General features: G+C 29.4%; 1 protein-coding gene across 1 annotated transcript in view; it reads right to left on the minus strand.

The window, feature by feature from the left end:
* The window catches only part of LOC107164590 (soluble guanylate cyclase 89Db-like), a 33,888-nt gene extending 7,561 nt beyond the window's left edge, over positions 1-26,327 (minus strand). The window contains exons 1-5 of the mRNA XM_089224084.1: positions 26,209-26,327; positions 17,873-18,299; positions 12,327-12,754; positions 4,116-4,342; positions 3,501-3,608 (exon numbers count right to left, since the gene is read on the minus strand). Of these exons, the coding sequence (XP_089080210.1) occupies positions 3,501-3,608; positions 4,116-4,342; positions 12,327-12,754; positions 17,873-18,299; positions 26,209-26,250 (1,232 nt within the window). The 5' untranslated portion in view covers positions 26,251-26,327. The remainder of the gene's footprint in view (positions 1-3,500; positions 3,609-4,115; positions 4,343-12,326; positions 12,755-17,872; positions 18,300-26,208) is intronic.
* Between the last annotated feature and the right edge of the window lie 426 nt (positions 26,328-26,753).

The following is a 26,753-nucleotide window of genomic DNA, read 5'->3' on the forward strand; positions in this document are numbered from 1 at the left end:
TGAAGATATAGATTTCGATGAAATGCACTTTGCAAAGTAAAAATATTCGGAGTCGCTTATTATTGTTAAAAAAAAAATTCACGAGACGATTCATCATCGGCTTAGAATTTAAAAACGGCATTGCCCTCCGCATACAATATAATATAATATTATAATATGTAGTGACATATACAAAAATCTTATTTATCTAAGTCTCTGCAGCGATTGCGGCTCACGTCCGAAAACATATTTAAATATGTTTACATTTCACGCAAATCCATCATCATAATCAAACGTCGCTGTATCGCATTTCAATTTGAACACGTTTCGTGTAACTCAAGACGATGTATTGCATGTGTAGGTATAATATATGATTTAAAACATTTTTGATTAATTTTTTGGCACATCATTACAGGTATATTTCGTACGTACAGAAAAATAAAGCAGAGCTTTAAAAATTAAATAAATAAATAATTTGAGCTTTGCACTTTTGAAGTCACGAATTCATTAGTCCAAAAGTAGAGCGTGGTTTGTGGGAATTTTTCGTGGTACTATGTAAATATTAAAAAAAATTGGGTAAGTGGATGTCGCTCTGCTGTACATTAGGTGGTGAGGTGGACCTCTAACTAGGGTAGGTTAGATTTGAATGCAATGATAGGTATCATTGTATTGTATACGAAAAACGATTCTGAACGGAGATGATTTGTCAGTCTAGGATATATTATATTTAAATATTGTCATATATTCTATTTTGAAACAAATATTTTATTTTTCAATTAGGACGCATTTTGTATAAGGCATTTTTAATACATTTTTCCAAAAACATTGCATGTAGTTATCATAATTCATAATACCTTATATTATCATAGATATACATATTCCGGGTTTGAGGATAAATGGTTATCATTATGCGATTTCATAACAATTTAAAACTCAAACGCTCAAAACATTTTTCCTATGATGACGCTTCGAGTTTTCTCTATAGCTACTTGAAGAAAAACTTATGGAAAACTTAGTGTTGTATTTTTAATCCTTAGTTATAAACACAAAAATTTTTATGATTTTTAAACTTCAAAATTACTTGCAAATTTTCGCGTTTTCGACAGTTTTCGTAAAAATTTGAACTATAAACGCTTATAAAAAAAAATTGTGCCTATGTATTCTTATAATTTTTTAATCACTATAAGAATAACTTATGAGGAACTTTGTATTAAATTTTCAAGTATTTTGTTTGGGCTAAAAAGATTTTATCGACACTTTAAAAAAATTTTTTCAGAAATATTGAAAATTTCAGTTGTCTAAAAATATCTCAAAAACATTTTGGAAATTAAATCATGTAAAAAAAATTCCAATCTAAATAACTGGTAAAATTTTCAAGTATCTACGACTTATACTTTTTGAATAATAACAAATGTTTAAAATCGTTTGAGGATAAATCATAACGATTTACGTTACACTATTTCGTAAAAATTTGAAATTCAAACGCACCTAAAATTTTTCCTATAATGATGCTTCCAGTTTTCTCTATAGCTACTTGAAGGAAAATTAATGGAAAAGTTGGTGTTGTATTTTTAATCCTTAGTTATAATCACAAACAATTTTATGATTTTTCAACTTCAAAACTATTTGCAAATGTTCGCATTTTCAACAGAATTCGTAAAAATTTTAACTATAAACGTTTATATATAAAAAAAAAATGTGACTAACGATTTTTAATTTTTTTAGCTACAATAAGAACAACTCATAATGAACCTTGTATTAAATTTTCAAGTTTTTTTGGCCATCCAATATTTTTTTACCGACACTTAAAAAAAATCGAAAATTTCAATGGTCTATAAATAACTCAAAAATAGTCAAAAAAATGAAAATGAAACTGTGTATAGATAACACTAACATAAACATTTGGTGAAAATTTCAAGTATTAACAATGATTAGTTTTTGAATTACAACCATATAAAATTCGATTTGGTCGAAAACTGGTTTTGAGTAAAAATTCCCGTTTTTCTGTTTTTTTGTTGTTTTTCTCGATTTTTTTTGAAAACTGTTGAAAAATGTTTACTTTTGACGTGTATAATGCAACAAGGATATTCACTTTTACATCAAAAACCACTCCAAAGTTTGAAATTGAAGCATTATTTCGACTAGTTATGCTGTACACAGACATACACACAAAAAAAAACATACATCATTGTAAAATCAATACAATATTCATCACTCCGTTCAGAATCTAAAATAAATATTCACGGTATTCCACTACCGTGGCGATCAGCGTTCATATTCACTTTTTTTGGTAATGAATCGATGGAATTTCGCGAGCCCTCGGAAAAATTCCGAATTTTGCAAGATGCCTTTAATGTAGAATATATTATAATAGGTTTGCGTGTGCATTATATATATATGTATATTTTATACTCAAATAATCAAATACGATAATCCTCTTACGTAATTTTATGAATTTAAATATTTTACATAGCTATAGGTTGCGTTGTTAAATTACGATTTCTTCAAATTCAAAGTAATATCACTGAAATATCTGAACAATAAGTTATGACGTTAACATGGAAATTATAAATAATTTAAATAGTATAATATAGGTAATTACGTAAAATAATGAAAACGGTGTATATAATATTTATTGATCATTCACCAAGCATATAATCATACCCATTATTCACTCCATCATGATTTTATTACAACTATTATTTATTTTTTTGGTAATTTTAAATTTTCTTTAGTGCTAATGTTCAAATATTTAATATATAACATTTAAAAATTGAGTGTCTTGTAACAGTTCCAATTAATTTTCCACAAATAACAAAAACATTTTGATTTATCAAACGAGTAATTTGGGGGTTACGATGGTTAGGTATTATAATAATTAAAATTAAAATTTTATTTTTTATCATTTGTTCATTATTGTATTTGTCTATTGTCTGAGTATAATTGTATAATATTTTATATTAGATTCAATATTATATTGCATTATACTGTTTGAATTTTAAAACAATTTTTAAGAACTATTATCTTAAACATAATACTTATATATATAATATATAATATTATTATAATATTATAGGTATACGTTTTAAATTTTAAATGTCTGCTCAGAAACTACACGTTCAAGTTTTGATCAAGATATATTAGGCATACATATATAATTATTCAAGTTTTTATTATTACATTTTATAAATTATATAGCTACAAAATTATTTATATTAACATTATATAATATATTATATTTTATAACTAATAACTGCAGGTTTGGTATTTTTGTTTTTCCATTAAAGTAACTGAGAATTGTTTAAGTTTCGGCCCCCGACTCTACACTTTAAATTTTAATATTAAAATGTTGTTATTATTCTTTAAGGTGATGTAAATCATAATATATAAACACTCACCGTTGTAAAATTAATAAATTTATCGTTCAACTTAGAATAAAAATGAAACTGACCTCTACGAGATACTCATACAATTGTTATAAAAAATCTTAATAATTAATTGGAAATATTGTTCTTAGATACCTGGAACAGTGCTGCCAACCAGCCAATACAAGCTCTCTACTCAATCCATGCAAGTTCAGGTCGTTCATGAATAAGCTCATGGCCTGTAGTTCATCCAAGTTGTTCACTCTGCAATTGATAATTAGTTTATAGGCACGTAAGTTTTAGCCTCAAAAGTTCGAGGAAGAGAATGTAATGATACAAGATGATTCACCAAGTATGCTCAACGCGAAAACATTTATTTCCTTTAATAATTCATTTGTTAACATTCTGATTCATGGGATTCTTAAATATTCTTAACGACCATATTTTCAAAATTTAAATTTAGTATTCCTAAAGGAGTTTTTTGTAATGATACAAACTTTATACTATATTATTCCTCAATATAACATTAATCACTGCACGATTACAATATCAAAATATCATCTACTAAGAAATTGAAAATTTTTTGAGGTATTGATATTTTCTTTTCGGCATTTAAGCAATTGTGCTTTTATAGTTAATCATTTTTTTGACAAACAGTAATGTACACTTATTTTTTATTATTGTTTATTTTTTTTAAGAGCGTCTCTAGAAAGTTAAAAAGAACGAAAAACTGAAATTTATTTGTAACAAAATATATTTTCTTTTACTCACACGGGACTGCATAAGAACACAACCACGTCGATCTCCTTGAAGTGTCTCATCTGTCCTTTGAGAAGTATACTACGTGATCCATAGCTACCCCTCCTATCAAGGGTGGCTGGTAACTGACTTATTGATTTCTTTTCTCCTTTTGTTGGGTTAAGTTTTTTTTCAGGCATCGTGGCATGTGTTCCACGCAGCACTTCAAGTTCAAAGGTTACCGATGCCAAATACATCAACTGAAAAATGTCATAAAACAAAACGAGTTGAAATGTAATAACATACTCGTATTGTTACACAATTATAATTTATAACGCGCGTTCTCATGAAATATTATGGTAAAAATTAAAACACGGGTTGTTTCTGTAGGTACCTAAAATAATGACAGCAATAGCTATTAATAATTTTTACTTTTATTTTTTTGACATGATTAATGATCTTTAATGATATTATTTGCCAAACGAATATCTTCTTGATTTACTATACCTAATTTATACATACATTATATAGGACGTAGGTACTCTACAGTATACAGGGAACCAAAGAAAAAGTGAAGTTGTTGCGCATCCAAAATATACAAGAATTAAACAATCGAAAGTCAACGTAATTTACGATTCAATAATTTAGTCTCACTCTCAATGTTTCATGTTCCGCAAACAGAATTCAAAAATATGTATAAGGTATTGAGAATAACTGAGTTTTATGGTGTACTCTTGTTTTTTTCAGACACATGGTAATGTATATTGTACGCTGCGTTATCGGTTGTTTCGGAGAATGTTTTCTTCAGACTAAAAGCTTTTGGATCGTTCCGTTTACTTTATGAAATACTCTGATAGACGAATCATTTGGCTTTTAATATACTGTTCAAACAAAGCTCACCATGAGAATTCGATTACTTTGATGAACTTTTATAGTTCTGTGTAGTTGTTTATATGAGTATTATTTTCCCCCGCTTCGTTTAAACTTTAAGTCTTACTGCTCTTACATCATATTAGTAGGTTACCCATTCATTTTCAATATCTCCAAGCACAAACAAAACTTACAAACACAAAGTTGCATCGTAATTTCGTGTACCTATATTAATACATTATTTATTATGAATTACATGAACTCAAAAGTTAAAATACCATACATGGGACTCCAAATATTTACATAAATATTAGTTTATCTGTTGGAAACAATAATTATATTGGTTTCATCGTTTCTTGTGTACATACCATAGTTATTACTTATTAACATTTACATTTTCTAATAAAATTTAAATACTTTGCAGAGATTGAAATAATTTATGTATGGTCAATATTCATAAAATAATAAATCATAAATTTAAATAGTTATTTATTCTTAATGTTTTAACAACATTTCATTAGCTTTTTGTTAATATTATATTTATAAATCACAATAATACATTATGAATCGCTATTTTTAATATATTTTCGTGGTATTTATTTATATAGCGTTCGAACATGACTCTTCGAACTCGTTACGGACAGTGGCATATCAATGGAGATGAGGTATAAGAGGCTTTAGCCTCCCCCCACCCGCGGGTTGTGTGATATCATGGATATCGAATTATGAATTATTTTGTTAAGCTCCCCCCCTCCAGCATATCGAAAAACACAGGGTATGACACTGATCACTTTGGTAATACCCATGTGAGAAAATGGAGGATTTTAACTACTATGCAATTATCATTTTATGGTCTCAAGTGTAACTTCTCAAATCGACTTCATTGTTACATCTCATAGACTATATACAATTAATTAATTTCATAATAAAGCTTATGCGATATAACAATGTAGAAGTTTATACGAGATATGTTTGTGATGGTTATAGGCATTCGTATTGTGATTATCACATTTAAGTATAATAGTAGTAGGTACAAGAGTAGGTACTACCCTTGATGTTTTACTTTAATATCCGTTTTACATTGGCGCATAGTGATTGAATGGTGATCGAAATTCATTTTTAAAAGTTTATAATCTTACTATTTTTAGACGTTATCGCTGTAAAATCCCACAATACACATTACACTAGCGCGATAACACACCGCCACCTCACGTCCTCACAACAATGGTACACCAACCATTACATATATTATTCGGGGATGGACATACAGACATGTCACTGTAAATGTGAAATGATTTATCACGAAAACGCAGTGCGGTCGTCGCAGGACGTTGATGAGACATCTGCAGTGTTATACACAGACTTAGACGCAGACCGAACCCAAATACTTACCTACGTCCCTAAGATCGCGCGTGATAATTGTTCGGAATATCGTTGGGTTAATCGTCCACAAACGACAGCATTGTAATAGTGTACGATATTACACTGATGCGCTGGAACGCAATAATTATATTGCATTAGCGTCATTATTGTCAGCTGTATAATAGTATATTTAACTAAACACCGTTCTGGATATTTCGTTCGTTTCATACCGCAGACAAATCGGACAACGATTCTGAACGGCAAGGTATACTGAAATGATGAAGTATTATTATCGTCGTCTGTACTTATATATTAAACATAATATTGCTCGTCGATGAGGAAACCCATTACTGTAATCGACCCGAACGATAGAAATTCCAGAAACGGAATTCCGGTATCTAGGTAATATAATATGTATAGGTCGGTTGGTATAGGTATGTAAATATATTTTATTATTACTCACGCATTTAAGATATTATAGCGAATATCGCCCACCAGTGAAATATATCGATACGATATGTGATTAAATAGTATTTACAGTCTGACCGTGATAGATTATTGATAATAGTTCTGTGGACGGTTTTTACATTCCTTTTTTTTAAACGTCCGCAGAACGATGGAGTAATATATACTACATACTTATAACCGTGTAGTAAATCACATATGTGTGATACCGTTACATATACTGTAAAATATAAGGTCTAGAATGTATAAAAACAATATAAGTATTGATTACAAGGAAGAAGGTTTATAAACATGTATCATTATAGTCATCCGGTACACGTAGACAAATATACACATACAATTGTTGTTGGCATATACACAATACAAACACAATTTTAAGTTCGTTAGTTCCGGGACAATATCAGCCCGGAACTCCGGATGACCATACCATTCGTCGCACTAATACACGATCTATCCTTTAGTCTTTTGTTATACTAGGTTTAATATGACGTAATTAAGTTTATTGTAATAGTTGTAATAGTAATTTATATCAACTGGAACTTATTATTTGAGGATCTATCTTTTCTGAAGCTCCCTAGCAACGGTTAAAATATGTAATTCAAAGGGCTCTGAAAACTCTCTCTGAATTATCTAAATATAACAGGTTCCTCATCAACCGTATATCCGTAGAGAAAGTTTTATTTATAATCAGTACAAATCTTACAAAGTAATAATGGTACGTTAAGTCGTTGATGTTTAACATAACATAAATAATACATTTTGTTTTCTTCATTTTTCCATTCCGTTCATATACAATAAAATAATTTTGTGTAAATTAACACAGATCATTATTAAATAGACTTATAATATTTTGTGAAATACATTTTTATGAATAATATAATATTTTTCTCAAACAATAATGTTTTTATATTATCTAATATAAATGGTCAATTTATATTCAGATACTATAACTATGTGCATGAATCGATATTTTTTTTACTACATTCGTCAAAACAATAGCAACCACGATAATAATAATTATTATATTTATTTTTTCGTAAAAATAATAAAGTTTGTTATTTTTATGCGAATAACAAATCAATCCAGATGAATAAATTTAAAAATAATAAATAATATACATAATAGATATTTATTTTTTATAGCTCGTGAATAAACATAGACCATTTTTTTTATATAATATACTGATGATTATTATATTCATTTTCAATATTACATTAAAATAAACCAAACGGACAAACACTAATAACAACTTTATGTTTATTTTATTTGTGCTTTTTAAAATAATTCCCTTCAGCAACCTGCGTATGGTTCACTGTCCTATGTGAATAGCAAAATTATTATCATAAGTATTATCGTTTTAAATGTTTAAATATTCAGTCACAATAATATTATTATGCATGTGATTTATATATTTATATATCAATATACGAGTATCTAAAAATCTCAGCAGGTGCAAATAAATAAATAATAATAAATATGAAAAATATAAACAGAGAAACAGAATCGTAGTCAAATCTTATTCACGGATAATTTTACCACTGGTAAGAATATTCTGGGGGTAAGATTTGCTTGTTACACTGACTTTAGGTTTAGGCCAGCGGGACTCTTGTCCTTGATCTCGTGCATTTGTATGAAATTTTAAAACTCACTTTATAAACAATATTGTATATATCCTAAGCCTCTAAGGTCTTAAAAAAAAATGTCCCAAGCCTAACTCCACCTTAAGGCACTGCAGATAAAACGAAAGAAAATTACTCGTAGTATATAATAGAATAAAAAATGTAAAATAATATAAAGTGAACTACAGTTTATACGCGTTTTAATATTTTATTATGTATATTGTATAATAATTTCACATATTACTATCTTCCCATACCATGAATGATCGACAGACTTAAAAAACAAACTTCTATCCGAATTCTCTAGGTAATATATTATGTACACATATTATGCACACATTATGTAGACAATAATTTGTATGACACAATGATAATAAATTAATAATATATTGTCTCTATTTTCTTTACGTTCGAATTTTGGGATGATACTGAATGACGGTTTAATTATCATTTTTATCTTCAAAATAACATAAATTTTATTCAATATGATAGTTGCACGCGTTTTAGTATTTTATAATTAAAACGCACTCACCGAGTCAAACGGAAAACCAATTATTTAACATCTATGACGTGAAAAACCACGATTCATGGCGTCAGTGCGACATACCTATTAAACGCACGTCAAAACGGATATAATATTATTATTATTCCGATTAACTCGACGACTAAATCGAATCCACCCCATCCAAACCACACCTTCTGCCGCGACTGCCACTCAACAGCTGCCACCCACAATCATCACCGAAAGTTTTTCGTAGTAAAACGAATAACACGTAATTACATACAATATACGGTCAAATTTTTAAATGTGAATTCTCCCCCCCCCCCCCGTCAAAAAAAAAAAAACCACCTAACCTTGTTTTACAACCACGGTATAAATATTATTTTGTCTGGTTCACAGCACGGACGTCACATGTCGTATTCGAGTCGTCATTTTTCACAACGCATCATTGCGGCGGCGGACTCGAATCTCTTTCATCAAGCCTGCCGGCTGCCATGACTTGTCTGCTTGTCACCTTGCGCAATTTATATGATAATGGCGGACGGCGGTAACAATATTACAATATTGTCGTTTTTAATTTGTTTCGTGTTGATTTCATGAACCCGCTCGGATGGAAGTCCGTCGTCGTTTATTCAGATCCGGAAGGGGCATCGAGGTTGCGTAAAAGCAACGTATCGAGATCGTTTGTATAATATTATAATCACGTTTAAATATAAACTAGTGCCTATTATATTCTAGTATACGCCACAATAATAATGTTTTACATACAATAATTTAATCTGACGAACAATGTTATTAATTAAAAATAAAAATGATGAAGCCCGATTCACGGCCACCCAATTTTCGCATAGCAAATAATAATAGTATAGATTGACACTATTTTCATTGATGAAAAATCGAGTTTGAATAAATAAAATAGATCCAAATGATTACCTAGTCGTTTCAAACACTTGTTTCAGTTGATTCGTGTTTTACATTTTATACGTTATTCAAAAGCCCAGTGGCGTATTTAAAATTTTGTCAAAGTGGGCGATATACGTTAAAAAACATAGAAGTTCACTTACAATAGACATCACAATATTATAAATAGGCCACAAATAAAATACCAAGGAGGATCTATCCTCCGTATCTGCTTTATCTACGTAAATACGCCACTGCAAAAAAACATTCAATTTCAACGCGTTTCAAAGAAATTATTTCCGATTTAACATCAATCAAATTGTATAATAATAACAAACGAATATAAAATCATGCATCATCATCTATGAGATTTACCTACCAAGAAAACAGCAAAATCGAAAAAGTGAGAAAACTTTGAAAAAAAAAAACGCACGTAAGCTGTTTTTTTTTATAAAGTGACGTGTCATTGGTTTAAAAAGAAATGTTAGAAATTGAATTTATTATTTCTTTTTTATTATTTTTCAAAGTTCAAAAGAAAAATGTCTCGTAAAAATGTGCGTACAATTCACTACTGTTGATATTTTGTTTCAAAACTCGTAATTGTATTTAACTTTAAGTTATATTGGGGGGAAAGTTACTAGTAAAATTATGAATTCTGTTGGAAGTACTAAAATAACTATGATATATAGTTTATTAAATTTACCCATTTTTTTTTTTTTTTTGTTTTAGTATTTTAGTGACTGTATATAATATTTTTTTACATAGTAAAATATATGGAACGTATCGAACCGTATCGAATCCTAAATAACTTACATTTTTATGTTTTACCACTGACCGCACTACTATTGCCTATGTTATTTTGTATAAATAGTTTAGAAAATATTTGATTAAGGGCTGCTATATTATATTATATTAGCTGATCTTGCATGCATGACGTTGCCTATGTGGCTAGCTTCACAGTATTTTAGTCAAATATAAAGTACAGGTCTACAATTATATCCAATTATAATAAGTAATTACTATTTTAAATTTCATAACCAATAGCAATATTATTTAAACAAAAAAAAAATTACTTTTTGGTGATCCAACAAATTCCTGTATGCGTGCCTCTTTAAAATTCAAATTTTACAAACATTTTTTTTAATGCACTTTTATGTGGTAATAAGAACATTACTTAAAAATCATTAATGAATTGATTCAGTATAGTTTCGTCTATCCATTGATGTTAAATCAGTCCATCAGGACTTCTTTATACATATTATTATTTATTAACTATATTGTGTTATTTTGTATTCAGTTATTGTAACCTTAATGTTACAATTTTTTCTAGAAGACGTTGAAGTACTAAAAAATACACGTTACATTGTAGGTAGATTAAATTAGTAAAAGTTAATAATTTTTTGAAATATTATTATTAAATGATTTAGATACGACTATTATATACATATATATTGTTAGAAAAAATAATATTTTAAAATATATTATTCGAATTTACGAATGGATATGATTTTTTCCTTTATTACATAAAATAGTATACCTTATAGAAACGACTTGTTTGAGTTTCAATACATAAATGTTTTTAAAAAACTAATTTGCTTAAAAATAAGAACGAAAAGAAAAATCAGAGGTTATCATTGTTTTGCAAATCAAAAAACATATTATTATTTTAGAACACCCTCCTTGAATTCATCAGAAAAAATAATTAACGTTTTCTAATATTATGGTATTTGAGAAGGTACATTCAAAATAATGTTAAAAAAAATCTGAACCTGAACAAATTTGCAGTTCAATCGTGAAAAGAATATTATATTCAATATTTTAAATTTCCATCAATAATTTGTACCTAATTCGAGGTGGTAAAATGGTAAAATTGAGAGGTGACCGCCTTGCAGAAAAGGTTAGATGTGTATAGGTAGTCACGAGGTAAGAATTCGGAAAAGGGTTCAAGTAATCTAAGAGTACTTAGGCGAGAACGGCGGATGACTCAGAGGAAAGGCGAGTCTTGACTGAAACGAGTACAACAAGATGCACTTGTATCTGACAATAAACTGCAGTTAAGTTCACCATCACTCATTGTATAATATAACATATTTTATATTGGGTATAGACTACCAAAAAGTCCGAGGTAGAAAAGTCCTAGGATAAAAAGTCCGAGTAAAAAAGTCCATGTTTAAAAAGTCCAAGGTATAAAAAGTACGAAACATAAAAAGTCCGATATAGGTACGTCATATAATTAGGTAAAAGGAAAAATTAATACTTAATTTAATTAGGAAATAATTTTAATATATAATTATATTTTATTTGTATGATTAATTATTTTGATTGTTTTATATTTATTTATATATTATAATTATTATAATTGATTTTTTTTGATAATATAATATTATACCGGACTTTTTATGCCTCAGACTTTTTTGCCCGGACTTTTTTACTTCGGACTTTTTTTCCGCGATTCTTTATATTGATACGCCTAATTTTATTTTCTACGAATTCAATGTTTTTACAAGTGCGTATATTGGTACTCACGTTGGTCCATGTGAACGGTATGTCCCTGGGTCGCCTGAGCACCAAATGTTGGACCAACAGGTGGCCGCGAATGTCGTCGGCCGTGGCCGCGCCCCACACGCTGAGCAGCTTCTCGCCGGCGTCCATTATGCGTATGTCCCGGTTGATGACGACGCCAAACGGGAAAAGCCGGAGCAACAGCTTGATGGGTATGGACGGTAGCTGCAGGCACCGGTCGAAAGTGTGGACGGCCGCGTGTTGGTCGACGAACGCGCTGTTATCGAAGTCCAACCGGTACTTGACGAGAACGTTCTGATAGCCGGCCGCCGTGGCCGCCGCAGACGCCGCCGCCGACTGATGCGAGGATACCGTGGTCGTCTCATCACACTGCAGCACGCGGATCCTGAGGTTTGTGTCGTACACCTCTTCGGCGATCTGGTCCAGTTGCCCTGTGAAGCATTTAGAGAGATATTTTATTATGTCGTGCTGAATATTGGCAACGCGAATTGATCGTCCAGTATTATAAATTTATAACGTGCGATTTCCTAACTACTTTTTGTTGAACGTATTAACGAATATAATAAGTAATAACACTTAAGTTACACTACATAATATTATTAGGTACCTAATCGAAAGTTAGGAAAATGTATTTCATTTTTCGAAATTTTATTTTCATCAATCAGTCTTACCATCCAAAAGACTGTACTATACGAATGGTGAAACTTTCACTGGCCTAATTTATTTTGTAAATATACAATGCTACGCGTATATAGATTGATATTTGATAACATAAGAGTAGTATGTATTTGTATGTTCACAGCCAGCTTTTACGCGGTAAAAAAAATTGTTCAAGCGGAAATGTTCCACTCCGAGAACACCGATTTACCGCGTAACACAATACGGTGATTACACAAAATTGTCCATCTATTTGCCCCTTACTCAAAAATATTTACCGTATCAACTATTTTTTTATTAGATTTTCCGTTTTTTTTTTAAATTTTTCAATCAAATATCGCTAATTTTTTATAAAAATAATATTTCAAGTAAAGAACACAATTAGATCTTTCGAAACTTTTGAATATCCTGAACTCGGAACAACTAAAAAAGTAGTATGGAACTTGAAAACCGCTTCAAAATCAGAAAAACTAAGATTTATTATAATTAGATTACAAAAAGGTGGTAAAAATTCATTAACAAAAGATTGTAGTATATTCGATCATTGTAATCTAACGAACGTTAAAGTATTTCTAAACTCGATTGCATATCCGTATGATAATTTGAATTTAGATTTTTTTAAATGAAAATTCAAATTTGATTGAAAAATTTAAAAAAAAAAAAATCGAAAAATCTAATAAAAAAATAGTTGATACGATAAATATTTTTGTGTAAGAAGCAAATAGACGGACAATTTTGTGTAATCACCGTATTGTGTTACGCGGTAAATCGGTGTTCTCGGAGTGGAACATTTCCGCTTGAACAATTTTTTTTACCGCGTAAAAGCTGGCTGTGAACATACAAATACATACTACTCATAAGAAATAAATACAATTTATTAGAATTTATCTGAAGCAACTATTATAATCGGTTAGGTTCAGACTTCGAGCGAATGACAATCGTTGGGAAAATATTATTGTTTAGAAATAAAATCAGTACGAAAAAAATAAAAGTGTTTTATTAATAAATGGCTAAATCAAAATTTGTTAAGAATAGGATTAATAGTATTGTACGCCATTAATAACAGATTTACTGTGGTTTTATCGTTTAATTTTCAAGTCAAAAACTCAAATTCAAACTCAAAGAACGATAAATCGATAAAAAAATGTAATTGAATTCTAACTATTTACGAAAATACACGGTGGCGCACACTCAAAAATAAACAGTGGTGGCATATATTGGCTTTTAGTCTAATGGATATAGCCTATATGCCTATAGTATTTAATAGTTTATTTTTAATTTTTATATACATTGTAGAATTGTTACATTGTGGATATTTTTGGAGCTTGGAGACACCCACCCACGGTACCCACCCACTTACCAAAAAAATCAGGTGTGTACCACTGGAAGTACAGTAAAAATTGAAATTTTTTAAGATTTGTCGGAGAGTTTAAAATTTGTTAAAAAATCAACATCGAATAAGAAGATTGTATAACACTGTAGTTCCCCAACCAATTAAAAATAAAAGCGTTGTTCAAATTCAATTAAACTTTATTTTCCGTTGAATGATTCTAATTGGGCGCCGAATTGTCCAGAAATTCAATTACGTACAATGTCATTTGGAAATCTTAATCTTTGCAGGTTTTTAATTAATTTTATTCACATATTTTGCGACCATTTGTCGAAGATTGAAAATCATATTTGTATTGCGTGATCGATTTATGTGGAGATATATTTGATTTAAGATTAATTATGGCAGAAATCAGAATCAAAAAAGTCTATGTAATAAATTATATGTACCTATATACAGGAGAATTCATCACACATACCTACACCAGTTTTTGTTTTTCAATAATGCTGTATGCTTGTTCAAAATATGATTTTTGAAATAATCGAATAAACTTTTAATCAACATACTTTCAATTTTTTAAGATTTTTTTGTTCTACCTCTTGTACTACTTACAATATTTATAATTTATAAAATTGATCCAATTATGATAAGTAACTAAATTATTACATCTATTTTATATTTTTTTTTAAACAATTTTTTATTATTTTAATCACTGAAAAATCACTCATTGGAATTTTTAATGAGATGAATCAAAACATTCAAAAATTGAAGTCCTGTCGTCTTGTATCGTTTCGAATATCTAATAGCCTCATGAGCTAAATACAAATATGGATTCATTTATATTATAATTTATAATTTTATAATTGTAGGTACGAGTACACATTATAATAATGTAACAATAATAATATAAAATGTTTGACGAGTTTGATTGAATACCTATCGTTGCAAAGCGAACGGTATGGATTTAAAAAGTTTCTCCGTGAACGGTACACACACACACACTCATATACTACCTAACCCCGTCGCGCTAAGTGCATTTATGAGCGTGCGGTTATGTTTATATTAGAATAAAATACGATAATGGATTATCCGGTGCACGGGTGCATAATAATATAATATTATATATTTTAATAATACTGACGACGGGCTGGCTGCATTTGATTTGCCGAGGAAGACCTTTGAAAGTTTATAATATGGATCATGACAGTGCGGATCGGACGATCAAATCGGTACGGGTAAAATTCGTAATTTGACGTTTTCGACGATTGCAGGTGCATGGTGAGTAGGCGGCCGCGTTGTGTTTTTCCGGCGATGGTAAAAGTTTAATTGAACGATTGCAGGGGATAATGTGCCCGCCAGATGCAATTGTTTTCGGGACTTAATTCCGCAATACTACGGCACCGTGGCATAATAATATGGTAATTATTTTTCCGAGACTTTTGATATCATAATAGTATTCTCCCGCATACCGTACATAATATAATATCATACATCATCATTTCGACTTCCGCTTATCTCCATAACTGGAATGGGTGTACAAATAATTGATTTTGCGGGCACTATTATAAAACCGCAGTGTACGATGCACCGCTACAGAGCGTCAATCATCCTGTTGCTTTTACAAACACCACCGCTGGGAACAGACATTTTTCAGACAGTTCTGTGTGAGATAGGTAGATATTTAGGTACGATGATCAACTTGAAACTTTATGCAGTACAGACATTGGTGAGTGGGGTGGGCTGTAAAGCTACGGAGCTTGTGAGTGTATAATATTATCATACAACAGAAGGGAAATGGAATAGTCATTCAGATTAATTTCAATAAAAAAAATGTGGTGGTTGTCAGGTTCGCGGATCGAATTCGATGTCTATATACAGGAGAACAAAGAAGAGACACGCGATTTTATATTATTATTATAAAATAATATTATGTATACTAACCATTTTTATACTTTGAGGGTTGTATGAATTTAATTTCAACTTAAAATAGCGTCGATATAGAAAATATACTACAATGCAGTGTCAGTCGTTATTGAAATATCACGATACGTATATTATAAACATAATCACGTAGGTGATATAGTACAATATATACTTGTAATGGATATTTTTTCTCGGATAAAATGTATTAAAATATTATGTGAATGTGTGAATTGTTATTATTATATCTATGTCGAACTGTAGACTCTCATCGTTGCCGTATTATTTATCATACGCGCAAAACGAAATCGTGAGAAATAAATTAGTTTTATTTTTATACAGAATACAGCATTTCGAAAATGACACAGAAAACCTACGCTGAGGTACAATTATATATACGTATATAGATATAAATAATATTTTGATACCGAGTTGAATTTAAAGACGCATTATAATATATACACAAACATTCAATTAAATTGGTCGGATTGTTAACAAAAATCCAATTACGCTGTAAATTGAAATTGAAGTCCCACGCGTCTTGTCCAACCAATACAAATAAACTACATAGAATACTAATAATGAAGTTTATTTTTATAAAAGTAGTCCATTGTATACCTTTGTACTGCATATACATATTATATTTGTATAATACCCCAATACCTATAGAGAAATAGAATGACCATTTAAATGATGGAAAAACGGTGAAAATAATTATAAGTAATGGAGGAATACATTTAGAGGGTTTCCTTTATATTTTGTAATACTCTGCATTTTCTGAAGTGTCACCTATATTGTTTTTTTTAACCTTCGTGCGGTTTCGAGAGAGCAATATTATAATTGGTTATCGTTTCAATTATTCAACATTTTTGTGATTCAAGGTAACACTTAACACATTTTTCATCATAAGTATCATAACAATTATAGAGTCTGTGGCGCATTGTAAGAGAATTCTTATAAATACATTTTTGTCACTGGTCATAATATTTAGATGTATTTGATTAAATCACGCATATTTTGTATAAAACTAAAGGATTAATAACGTGGAAATTGCTAATTTTATATATAGGTCATTATAAATACTCGGTACACGTTTTTTGGTTATACTTTTTCAGGTATTTCACGAGTATAGTATCTTTTGAGCTAACAACGTTCAACAATACAATAGTAATTATGATCACGCGGCGTTTTGTATAGGCCATTTAGGTACAACAAAGTCACGAGGCAGTTTTTCCGGTATCTCCGACATCTTCCATCAGTCGATATTACTTAATGCATTTTAATTATGATAAAATTTTGGTTATGATAGACATTAAACGGGTGCGCTTGTTTCACTGGTGATGAACAAAAAAATATGTAGAATATAAATTTAAAGATTTAATTTTTAAAATTAAAAAAAAATTTTACTTTTCTCGGTTGTTACCGAAATAAACAAGATAAATGTGTGCTTTTTTCTCTAAACCTTGGAATATGCAAAGTAAAATTTGACGTATCTGATTTGATGGCATCGTGAGAAATGAATTTTAAGACTTGCAGCAGGTGTGCAAGAAAAATTTGAAAAAGTCATAGACATAATAGCCTAAATATTATTATATCACTACTATAATACTTGTAGTCGTCAGCGAATCGAGTTCACACTCACCCATGAAGTACTGCGTGAACCCGCGCCTGGTGCTCCGGTAGACGAGCACGCACCCGTTGCGGTCGACGTGCGACATGTACATGGACGGGCTCTTCATCTTCGGGTAGGCGAACCGCATCTGCAGGTGCAAGTTGTCCACGTTCTTGAGGAACTCGCAAAAGTATCGGCCGGTGGCTCGGATCGGGGCGTCGTAACCCAGGTTGCTGAAGAACCGCACGAAACACCGGCCGAAGTACCGCATGAACCCGTCGGCCGTTGGCTCGACGTTCGCCCCGGGCCGGTCCGTCGGGTCGGTGAGCAGCTCCGCGGCCGCGGCCGCCAACTCCGGCATCAACCCGTCCGGGTATATCTGGTGGGTGTTGAACACGTACCACTTGCAACGGGCCAACCGGACCACCTCGCGCCAAGCGCTCTCGCCGTACTCGAGCTGCAATTCAGGGCGAGTAGCTTATGAGTTATAAGTATTTAATGTTTAGACAAGCGGAGTAGCGGACAAACATTTCGTTGGGTAAACTACTCGTCCTAAATTCAATTTTTATTGAAACTGTTAAAAATCAAAATTGATCTAATGGAAATATTTGAAATGTCAGAAGTAGACACCTGAGCACATTTTGATAAAAAAAATCATGGTATGTGCAAAAATTTAATATGATTAAGTAAATTGTGTAGAACAAAACTTGAATTGCAGTCAATTTAATAACAGTAGTATAATAAATTAAGTTATTAGCAGAACTTCAAAATAATATAGTTTTCAATATAAATACAACCCAATATAATTTAAATTTTGTCACCCAATGGCGTTTGTCACCGAGGATATATTTCGTGTAAAAAAAAAATAATTTATAAAAATGTAAAAATTACTCAACAGGCGACACCAGTAAATTTCCTTCGACATCAAAATCCATTATTAGGTATTCAAAAAAAACAATTAAGGGCCACCCGACGAAGGATTAATAATGACCTATACTTGAAGTCGAACAAAAGCTACCACATTAAACATAAAATCTTATTAAAATCAGTTGAGTAGTTTCATTAGCATTGGTATTTTTTTATTATATCATGTTATCTGACTTAAATGAATATATAAACAGCATAATATTTATAAATACATCACTATAGGTACCCAAAAATATATTATCTGCGTAACAATTAAAATATTCATTTGACAATTTAACGCCTGCACGGACCGTTACGTTATTTCTATTATAGTACTTATATTGTTATACACAATATATAGTGAACGAGTTAATTATTATTGCTTATTGAAAACTACAATTGTCTGGGTTTCAAGATGAAGACAAAATCATTTATAGCACTAAGAGCAATAGCCGGTATAGGATAGGCGATTTTTGTACAAAAAAGCAAGATGACTTTTAAAGGTACACGTAATTATGCCGAATATATCAGCATAATCGAAAAGATAAACCAATTTTTTACAAACGGAGTAGTTAAAAGCATCTATACACGAAATTAGGTTTGATAAAATATTGTGACTTAAACTTTTAGAACGAACAAGATCTGGTAAACGTAAAAAATAATCTCGAGATTATCTTAATCTAAAAAAAAATGTCTATTTAAGATTTAAAAAAAATATTATTTACGACAAATATTGGTTGGATTAATAATAGTATTAAAGTATTGATATTTATTGATATTTAAAATTGTTACAACACTAATCACTTATCACTTTTATCGTTGCTTTTTTATGTAGGTTCTTCAAAAAAGGACGCCAAAAATATGCTTGCCATCTGGGTATTGAAACATTTTTGCGAAAATGAAAGTTATAGCGGCGCACATACACACGAGCGCGTAAAAAGGTCTTTTTCAAGACCAACAGTGTGTACGAAACCACACGTTGACAATTTAATTTCACACTTTTGTCAGGGAAACTTGACAGACGAAGGTGGTTTGTAAAGAAATAAGTTACAAGAGGGTGATGAGGGAAAAACGCACGCACCAATCAAGTAACCCGCACCACTGCAAAAGTGCATTTATTTAATTTCAGCTATGACCATTTCCTTGGAGAACAAGAAGGATGAACATCGCCAAAATTATTAAAGAGAATTCGTTGAATAACACAGACAATATTAAATTAATCAATTGTTTAATTTCTTTTTACACCTATTATCCGTCATACCTACACAGTGCCTTAGGCACTCAATGTCTAAGTTATCACTCAATACCTTTATTATTTTCATATTATAGTCTAATTTTTGTCATATATATTATATTTCCAAATTATATACACTATACATAATTTTTATGTTGGAAGTATAATATATATGGCTAAAATTAGACTATAATATGAATATAATAATGATATTGATTGATTACTTGTTCATCGAGTTCTTATATCAATGTGTTGTGACGGTTAATCTGTGTAAAAAGAAATTATCGAATTGGTTAGTTAAATGTTTTTATACTTAAATGCTTATTGTTACTGTTTGAAATAATATCAATAAAATGTATTACATAAAAGTTATATGTATAAGCTAGAGCGTGGATTTATATGCATCAAAAACAAACTAAATATACAGAAAAAAAAAATAAGCAAAAGTATATTTAAAAATAATTTCTTATGTTTGGTATATGTATTTTATTTTCCCGGTTATTGATCTAAGGGAAAACCGTTTATACCTACAAGTAGATGTATATACCTTTTAATTTATTTTAACATTAATCAAAACTATATAAATATTAAGTATTTTACTTATATTAATATAATACATTTTTAAAAAAAGTCTACAAAAAACAGAAAAAAACATCGAAATATGCTATTAAAATTGTAAAATAAGGCCATAAAATAGAAAAATCTCAAAATATGTAAAAACATGAGCTAAAAAGTTTCATTTTTCAAATCCTTATGTCATAAAACAAATGTTGTCCTCACTTAGCATATTATACGATTAACCAGAATAAATACGCAAGTACATACAAATCCGCGCTTTAGATATAACCATAAAATGGTACAAGAGATAGGAAAATGGACAAAAAAAACTCATAAACTTAACAACTGACGATGAGTGGCTAACACACTGATGCAGTATGAACAGAAAAGACGAATATCGGTATTAAATAAACAAAGAATAAATACTAACACACAAAGATAGAACACGGTTTTTTGATGGCCAAAGAATAGACCCTTCAATATGTACCACATGCGGAACCCAAATTAAAATCAATCATATTTTCACAACGCAAGAAAAGTATATATTAAAGAAATTATAATTATATTTCTTTATTCATTTTTTCAAAAAATGAGAATTATATAAACTAATTTATTAATATATCTATATATTATGTATATTTAAGAAATAATATTTGTAATTAAAAAAAAAAAAATAGAAACACTTTTCGCTTATAGTTTTTACTTTTTACACATTTCATTGAAACGAATAAAGGAAAACAAAAACAATAACTAGATTTAATTGGGTATTTAAAAAAAAAAAAAGGGTATAATATACCATATTAATACGGTATTAAGGTCTTACCAAATGTAGATAGACATTACATAACTATTTCTTCACTCTATAATACAGTAATACAGCATAAGTATTACATTCTGTGATAAAAAATTAACGACTTATTAGATATCATATTTGATTCGGAATTGTTTCGTCGAAGGATCTCATATCAAGATCGTGAGCATCAAACTCACCTGCATGACAAAATTGTAATTTTTAATTTTTTTTCTTCAAAACGTCTTAACATAAACTTACTATGAATTAAAATTAAAATTAATATTAACGAAATATTTAAGTTTATATTATTTTTATACTTTCGTAAACCTTACAATCTGTATAAATTTATGTCACATAAAATAATTAAAGTAATTTGATTACTTGTACGTTACTTACAGTTAACGTAACAAGTATTTAGTTGTATTAGACATTTTAAACTTAAAAATTATGACTGAATAGTTTTTTTATTATTATTAATAACTGATAATAATTTAAAAAATAAGATATTTAATATCTATTATGTATCTATGTCAGAACAATGAACATTAAATTGCCTTGTTTTAAATAAAAACACCCATAGGTCTTTACAAATATATATATCTAAGATTTGTTTTTAAAATCTATAATCAACGCTCTACTCCATTGAAACTACTTTTATAAAGTACTACCAGAGGCGAAGCCAGGAACTTTATTTGGGGAGGAGGGGTCTGACAACTTCTCCCTATGGATACGTTGATAAAAATGTAACGTTTCTATGATAAATAAATATATATATATTTAAAAAAATAAGTATTTTATAATTCGATGGAAAACCAAAATATAGATTCAAACGTTGAAAAAATATGTAATGAAATTCAGATCCAATATACAAAGAATCTATTATTCAAGTATGACATATTTTATCACATTAATTCCTGCCGTATATGATAAGATTTTTAAACCATGATGTAAGAAGATTTTAAAATGAAATACTTAAACGCGCTTAAAAAGTGAATATTTTAAAAACACGTTTAACACATTCACACCCAATAGAGGCATGCACGCATAACATTATTCCGACAAAACTAAATCCAAGATGAGACACTTTTTTTATAGGATTTATCACTAGAGAGATGGGATTACGCAATATTATATTATTTTATATCTCAAACGTACATAAAATATTTGGATGTAACTGATTTCTGTCGGTAACAAATTGAAAATTTTATTTTATTGAATTATAATAAAACAGTTTTTATTATGTTATAAAATCAAGTATACGTTTAGTGAATTAAATCAGGGACGTATATCATGTACAATAGTAAAGCAATAAAACAAATTGATTCTCAGCTTTTTGTATATTATATTGGATTAACAACATTTAACGGTCAAAATATTTTTAAAACTCGCTGTAGGCACTAATATTTTTTTAACAACATTTCATGCAGTTATTTACTTTTATATAATATCATAATAAGGGATTTCTTAAGGTGTGCAAAAAAACATGAGATTGTATTTACCAAAAATGAGCGTATTTTAGTTATATTTTTGGTATAAAATGAAATATTTACTATTTTTAATAATTTTCAAAACGTTATAAAAACTAAATCATCAACTTTTTATCAGATAATTCAAATCTATCCATGCATACTTTTAACTTTGTTAGTGATTTGTGTTATTTTAATGATAAAAATACTATTTGTTGAATTATATTGTTGATCAATTGTTAATTTTCATGACATTGAGAATTTCAAAGCCGATTATTACGAATAATTCAGTAAAATTATTTTTAAATAATTGTCTACGTTTACTCTGTTAGATTTCAAAACTACAGTAACTCATTTACAAATATCTAATGGGTATTAGTTATATTAATTATAGTTTGCCAATTATAAAGGAAAAGTATTAAATTTGAAGTTTAAACCAATACATCATAATATTACATACATTTATTCGAAAATATTAGCAATATGATATGATCTCTGATGAAAATTTATCTTCTTTCATTTAATTTGCGTAAGCAACTAATTTATTTTGTTATATTTTATCAACAAAACGATTTCATAGATTTTTTAAAACAATAAACTTAAATAACTGCATTAATTTTTTTCAGATATTTTCAAAATAAAAATACATTCATCGCTCCGCTCAGAATCTAAAACAACTTACTTAAAATGTAATCAACTTGTTACTTTTTATAATATTATTATACATTCACAGAGAATAAGGATATTATAATCGATTTATCCCATTATTCTTAATGGTGTAAATATTATGTTGACGTCAACAAAAATAATTTAGATTTTAGTTATTCTCTTATAGTCTTGTAATATTAAAATATTAGTTCTATATAAACACATTACACCTGTCAGTTGGATGTTAGAATATTTGTCTATTTTAATATCTATATGTTAGAACCTAACAGTATCTTGTATTAATAATTATAATATTTACTGTTTAAAAGTTTAGACTAGAAAGTGAGACACTAGTAATTAGTTTGAAGAATAAACTAAACATTTGTGATTAGTTTGCAATACTTATGAAAAAAATAAATATATATTTTATTAATAGGGCTCGGATTTAAATGCACTCAAAATATCGAAAAAATTCTTTTATGACCTAAAAACTCTAAAAATGCCCTAAAATATCAAAAAATGCATTATTTATTAAATAAATTAAAATTATTATTAAAAACGAATGAAAAAAAATTATATTTGCATTACAATGTAAAAAAAAAAATTATTATAATTAAAAAATAAGTTAAAAATTAAATTACATTTGCATTGCATTGAACAATAAGAATTTCTTTAATGTTTTGGAATTTAAATGATCGACGGTTGTCTACCTAAAAATTCACGAAAAGTTGTTTAATTCAATTTATACAGTGGTATATTCTCAGATAGAAATGCATTAGTTAAGTCTTCAAAGAATGGTGATTTTTGTACTAGCTGTTAATAAATTTTGAATTTTGGTACCTGCAATTTGTCGTTGTAATCCTTTTTGTGCTTATCTCGTGATACATGTTGAGTAATTGTAAACTTTTTGTCAGTGGCAACTTTCAACTCACATGTTTTACAAAATAAAAATTTGACCATCCGTAGAAAACACATCACTATCATATTTTCTTAGGCATCTACGAAGTCGGTCCGAAAATGCCGAACATGGCATCCTTACTTTAGCCATTTCAATTTTAATATTTTCACTTATACAAATATAAATAATATACGTAAAATATGCAACATGTGAAATACACCTGTAGTAAGTACCTCGCATGGTTAATGTTATTATAAACTTAAGACGTAAATAGTGATTATAACTTTGATAAATTTAGGACGGTAAAGACGAATATGAGATGTTTTATGTTGCGCAGGTATTTTTTCGGGGTGTAAGGTGCACGAAACACTGCAATGTAGAACGAGTATGTAATTAATGTTAACTATTAGTTTGAAGGTTTGCAAAGAAAAGGTGGTCATGACATGAGAATCAATATGTTTAATGCGTAGTCTCTACACTGAATACAACTTGCACATTATAAGATGCATGTGGTTAACTATAGGTACAAACATAAAATACAATTTATCTCTAATACGAATTTCAAAAAGTTTCATAGGAGAACCGAATCGGTGAATAATTCAAACACTACCAGTACTGCAGACGGTATTATATTTTATATAACTCAATATAGAAGTAATATTAAAAACGTAATCCGACTAAGGAGAGTATTGATTTAAAACAAACAAAAATAAAATTCCTCGTAGGTACCTATCGGGTAATTATATTTCACATGCATACCACTATATAAATAAGCACATGTACAAGATAAACTCAACTCACTGCACATAATGTAGGTTAGGTGATCGTTTTCGAAGTTTATTATACTTATTAGGCTAGGGACTCTCAGAACAATCGAAAACGTCTACTCGTCGAGTATAATTTCCACACCATTCGAATGGAAAACAATCGAGTTGACATTTTAGTCACGCGTGACGAGGTCGGGTACGGAATACATAACTGCACCGAGATATGGCAATTTACTATTTTAAATCAGTGTAGACTGTAGACCAAAGAATAAGAGGGAGTTACGTGGAAATCTTTAGAACTCGGAAATAACAACAACCAACCTGCGCCGATCGCTATAATAAATCTTAATATATTTTAGGATAGGTTTGTGCGCTTTTGGTTTTCAGATGGATTTTTTATGATTTGTTAAAGTAGATTAAAATATACTTTTAAATGATACTGTGAAAATATAACATTCAGCAGTTCAATGCGATGTTTACGTTTAAATACATAGAGTAAGTACGGAAAAACTTTTTACACCCTTGGCAAATGTTGAAAAAAAATCCCGAACTACAGCGTGATAAGAAATCAAGTTACGATTTGCCGCAATAATAATAATTAATCATACTAATGTGAAGCTGATATCGAAACACCTGTAGTTTGATATAAAACACAGTTGTACGCGAAAAAGAAATAAAGTAAAAAAATAATATATCAAACGTTTTTTAAAAAAAGAACAAAAACCAAGGTGCGACTGTCGGGGAACTAAATTCTTTGTCAAACACAATGCGTTATACTCGTATATTTATTACACGTACTTATGTAATGATTACAGAATGCTTCCAATACGTAGACGAACTCAGCAGCTTCAGTATACCCAAAATCCTATAGATATAGCACTCGAGCTTTATGTGAACATCGCAACACAAATTTTAAATTTTCTAAACGAAACCAAACTGTATAACCTAATTTAAAAAATTGTATCTTATGTGACTATTGTTGCCGATATTAATGAATAAAAAAAAAAAATGCAAATGTATAATATACAAAATTCAGACATCGCCAAAAAACCGAGTAAAAAATGACTTACACATAATATACTACTTGTTTATTTACCTGAATGAAGTGTTGAACGCTTTCTAATAACATGCCATACATTTTGTGACGTTTCCCCAAACCAATAACCGTGACACGAGCACTTCGATAACACACTGATGATTATTTTCATAGGTAAGCATATAATGGTTCTGTTGCGACGCATGATTTGGAAACGTGACGAAAATAATTAATTATCATTTGACGTAATCAACGATGTGCAGCCCGTAAACATCATATATTAACGAAGGAAAAAAAATTCAATTCGACGAATGGCAATAATATATTCTTTAAGAATTGTGTTCAAAACAAACTATATATAGTCAACAGGCAGACAAAAAAAAATAATGTTATATTATATTTCTAATGAATATTTGATATTACATTTGAAGATGTTTGGTTTGCTTATTTAATTTGGATGGAAAATGTAAGTCTCTTTTAAAATTGGCTTTTAGTATTACAGTTTGAGATTCTGATCAGTATTAATTTTTTTTACAATTATGTGTTTTTTCTTATGAATTTTAAGAACAGTGGTAATTCTTCAACTTCAACCTTGATACCTTTTG

Source organism: Diuraphis noxia, unplaced genomic scaffold, assembly GCF_037042655.1.
Source record: "Diuraphis noxia isolate RWA-SAM2 unplaced genomic scaffold, SU_Dnox_SAM2 contig0003, whole genome shotgun sequence".
Taxonomy (NCBI): domain Eukaryota; kingdom Metazoa; phylum Arthropoda; class Insecta; order Hemiptera; family Aphididae; genus Diuraphis; species Diuraphis noxia.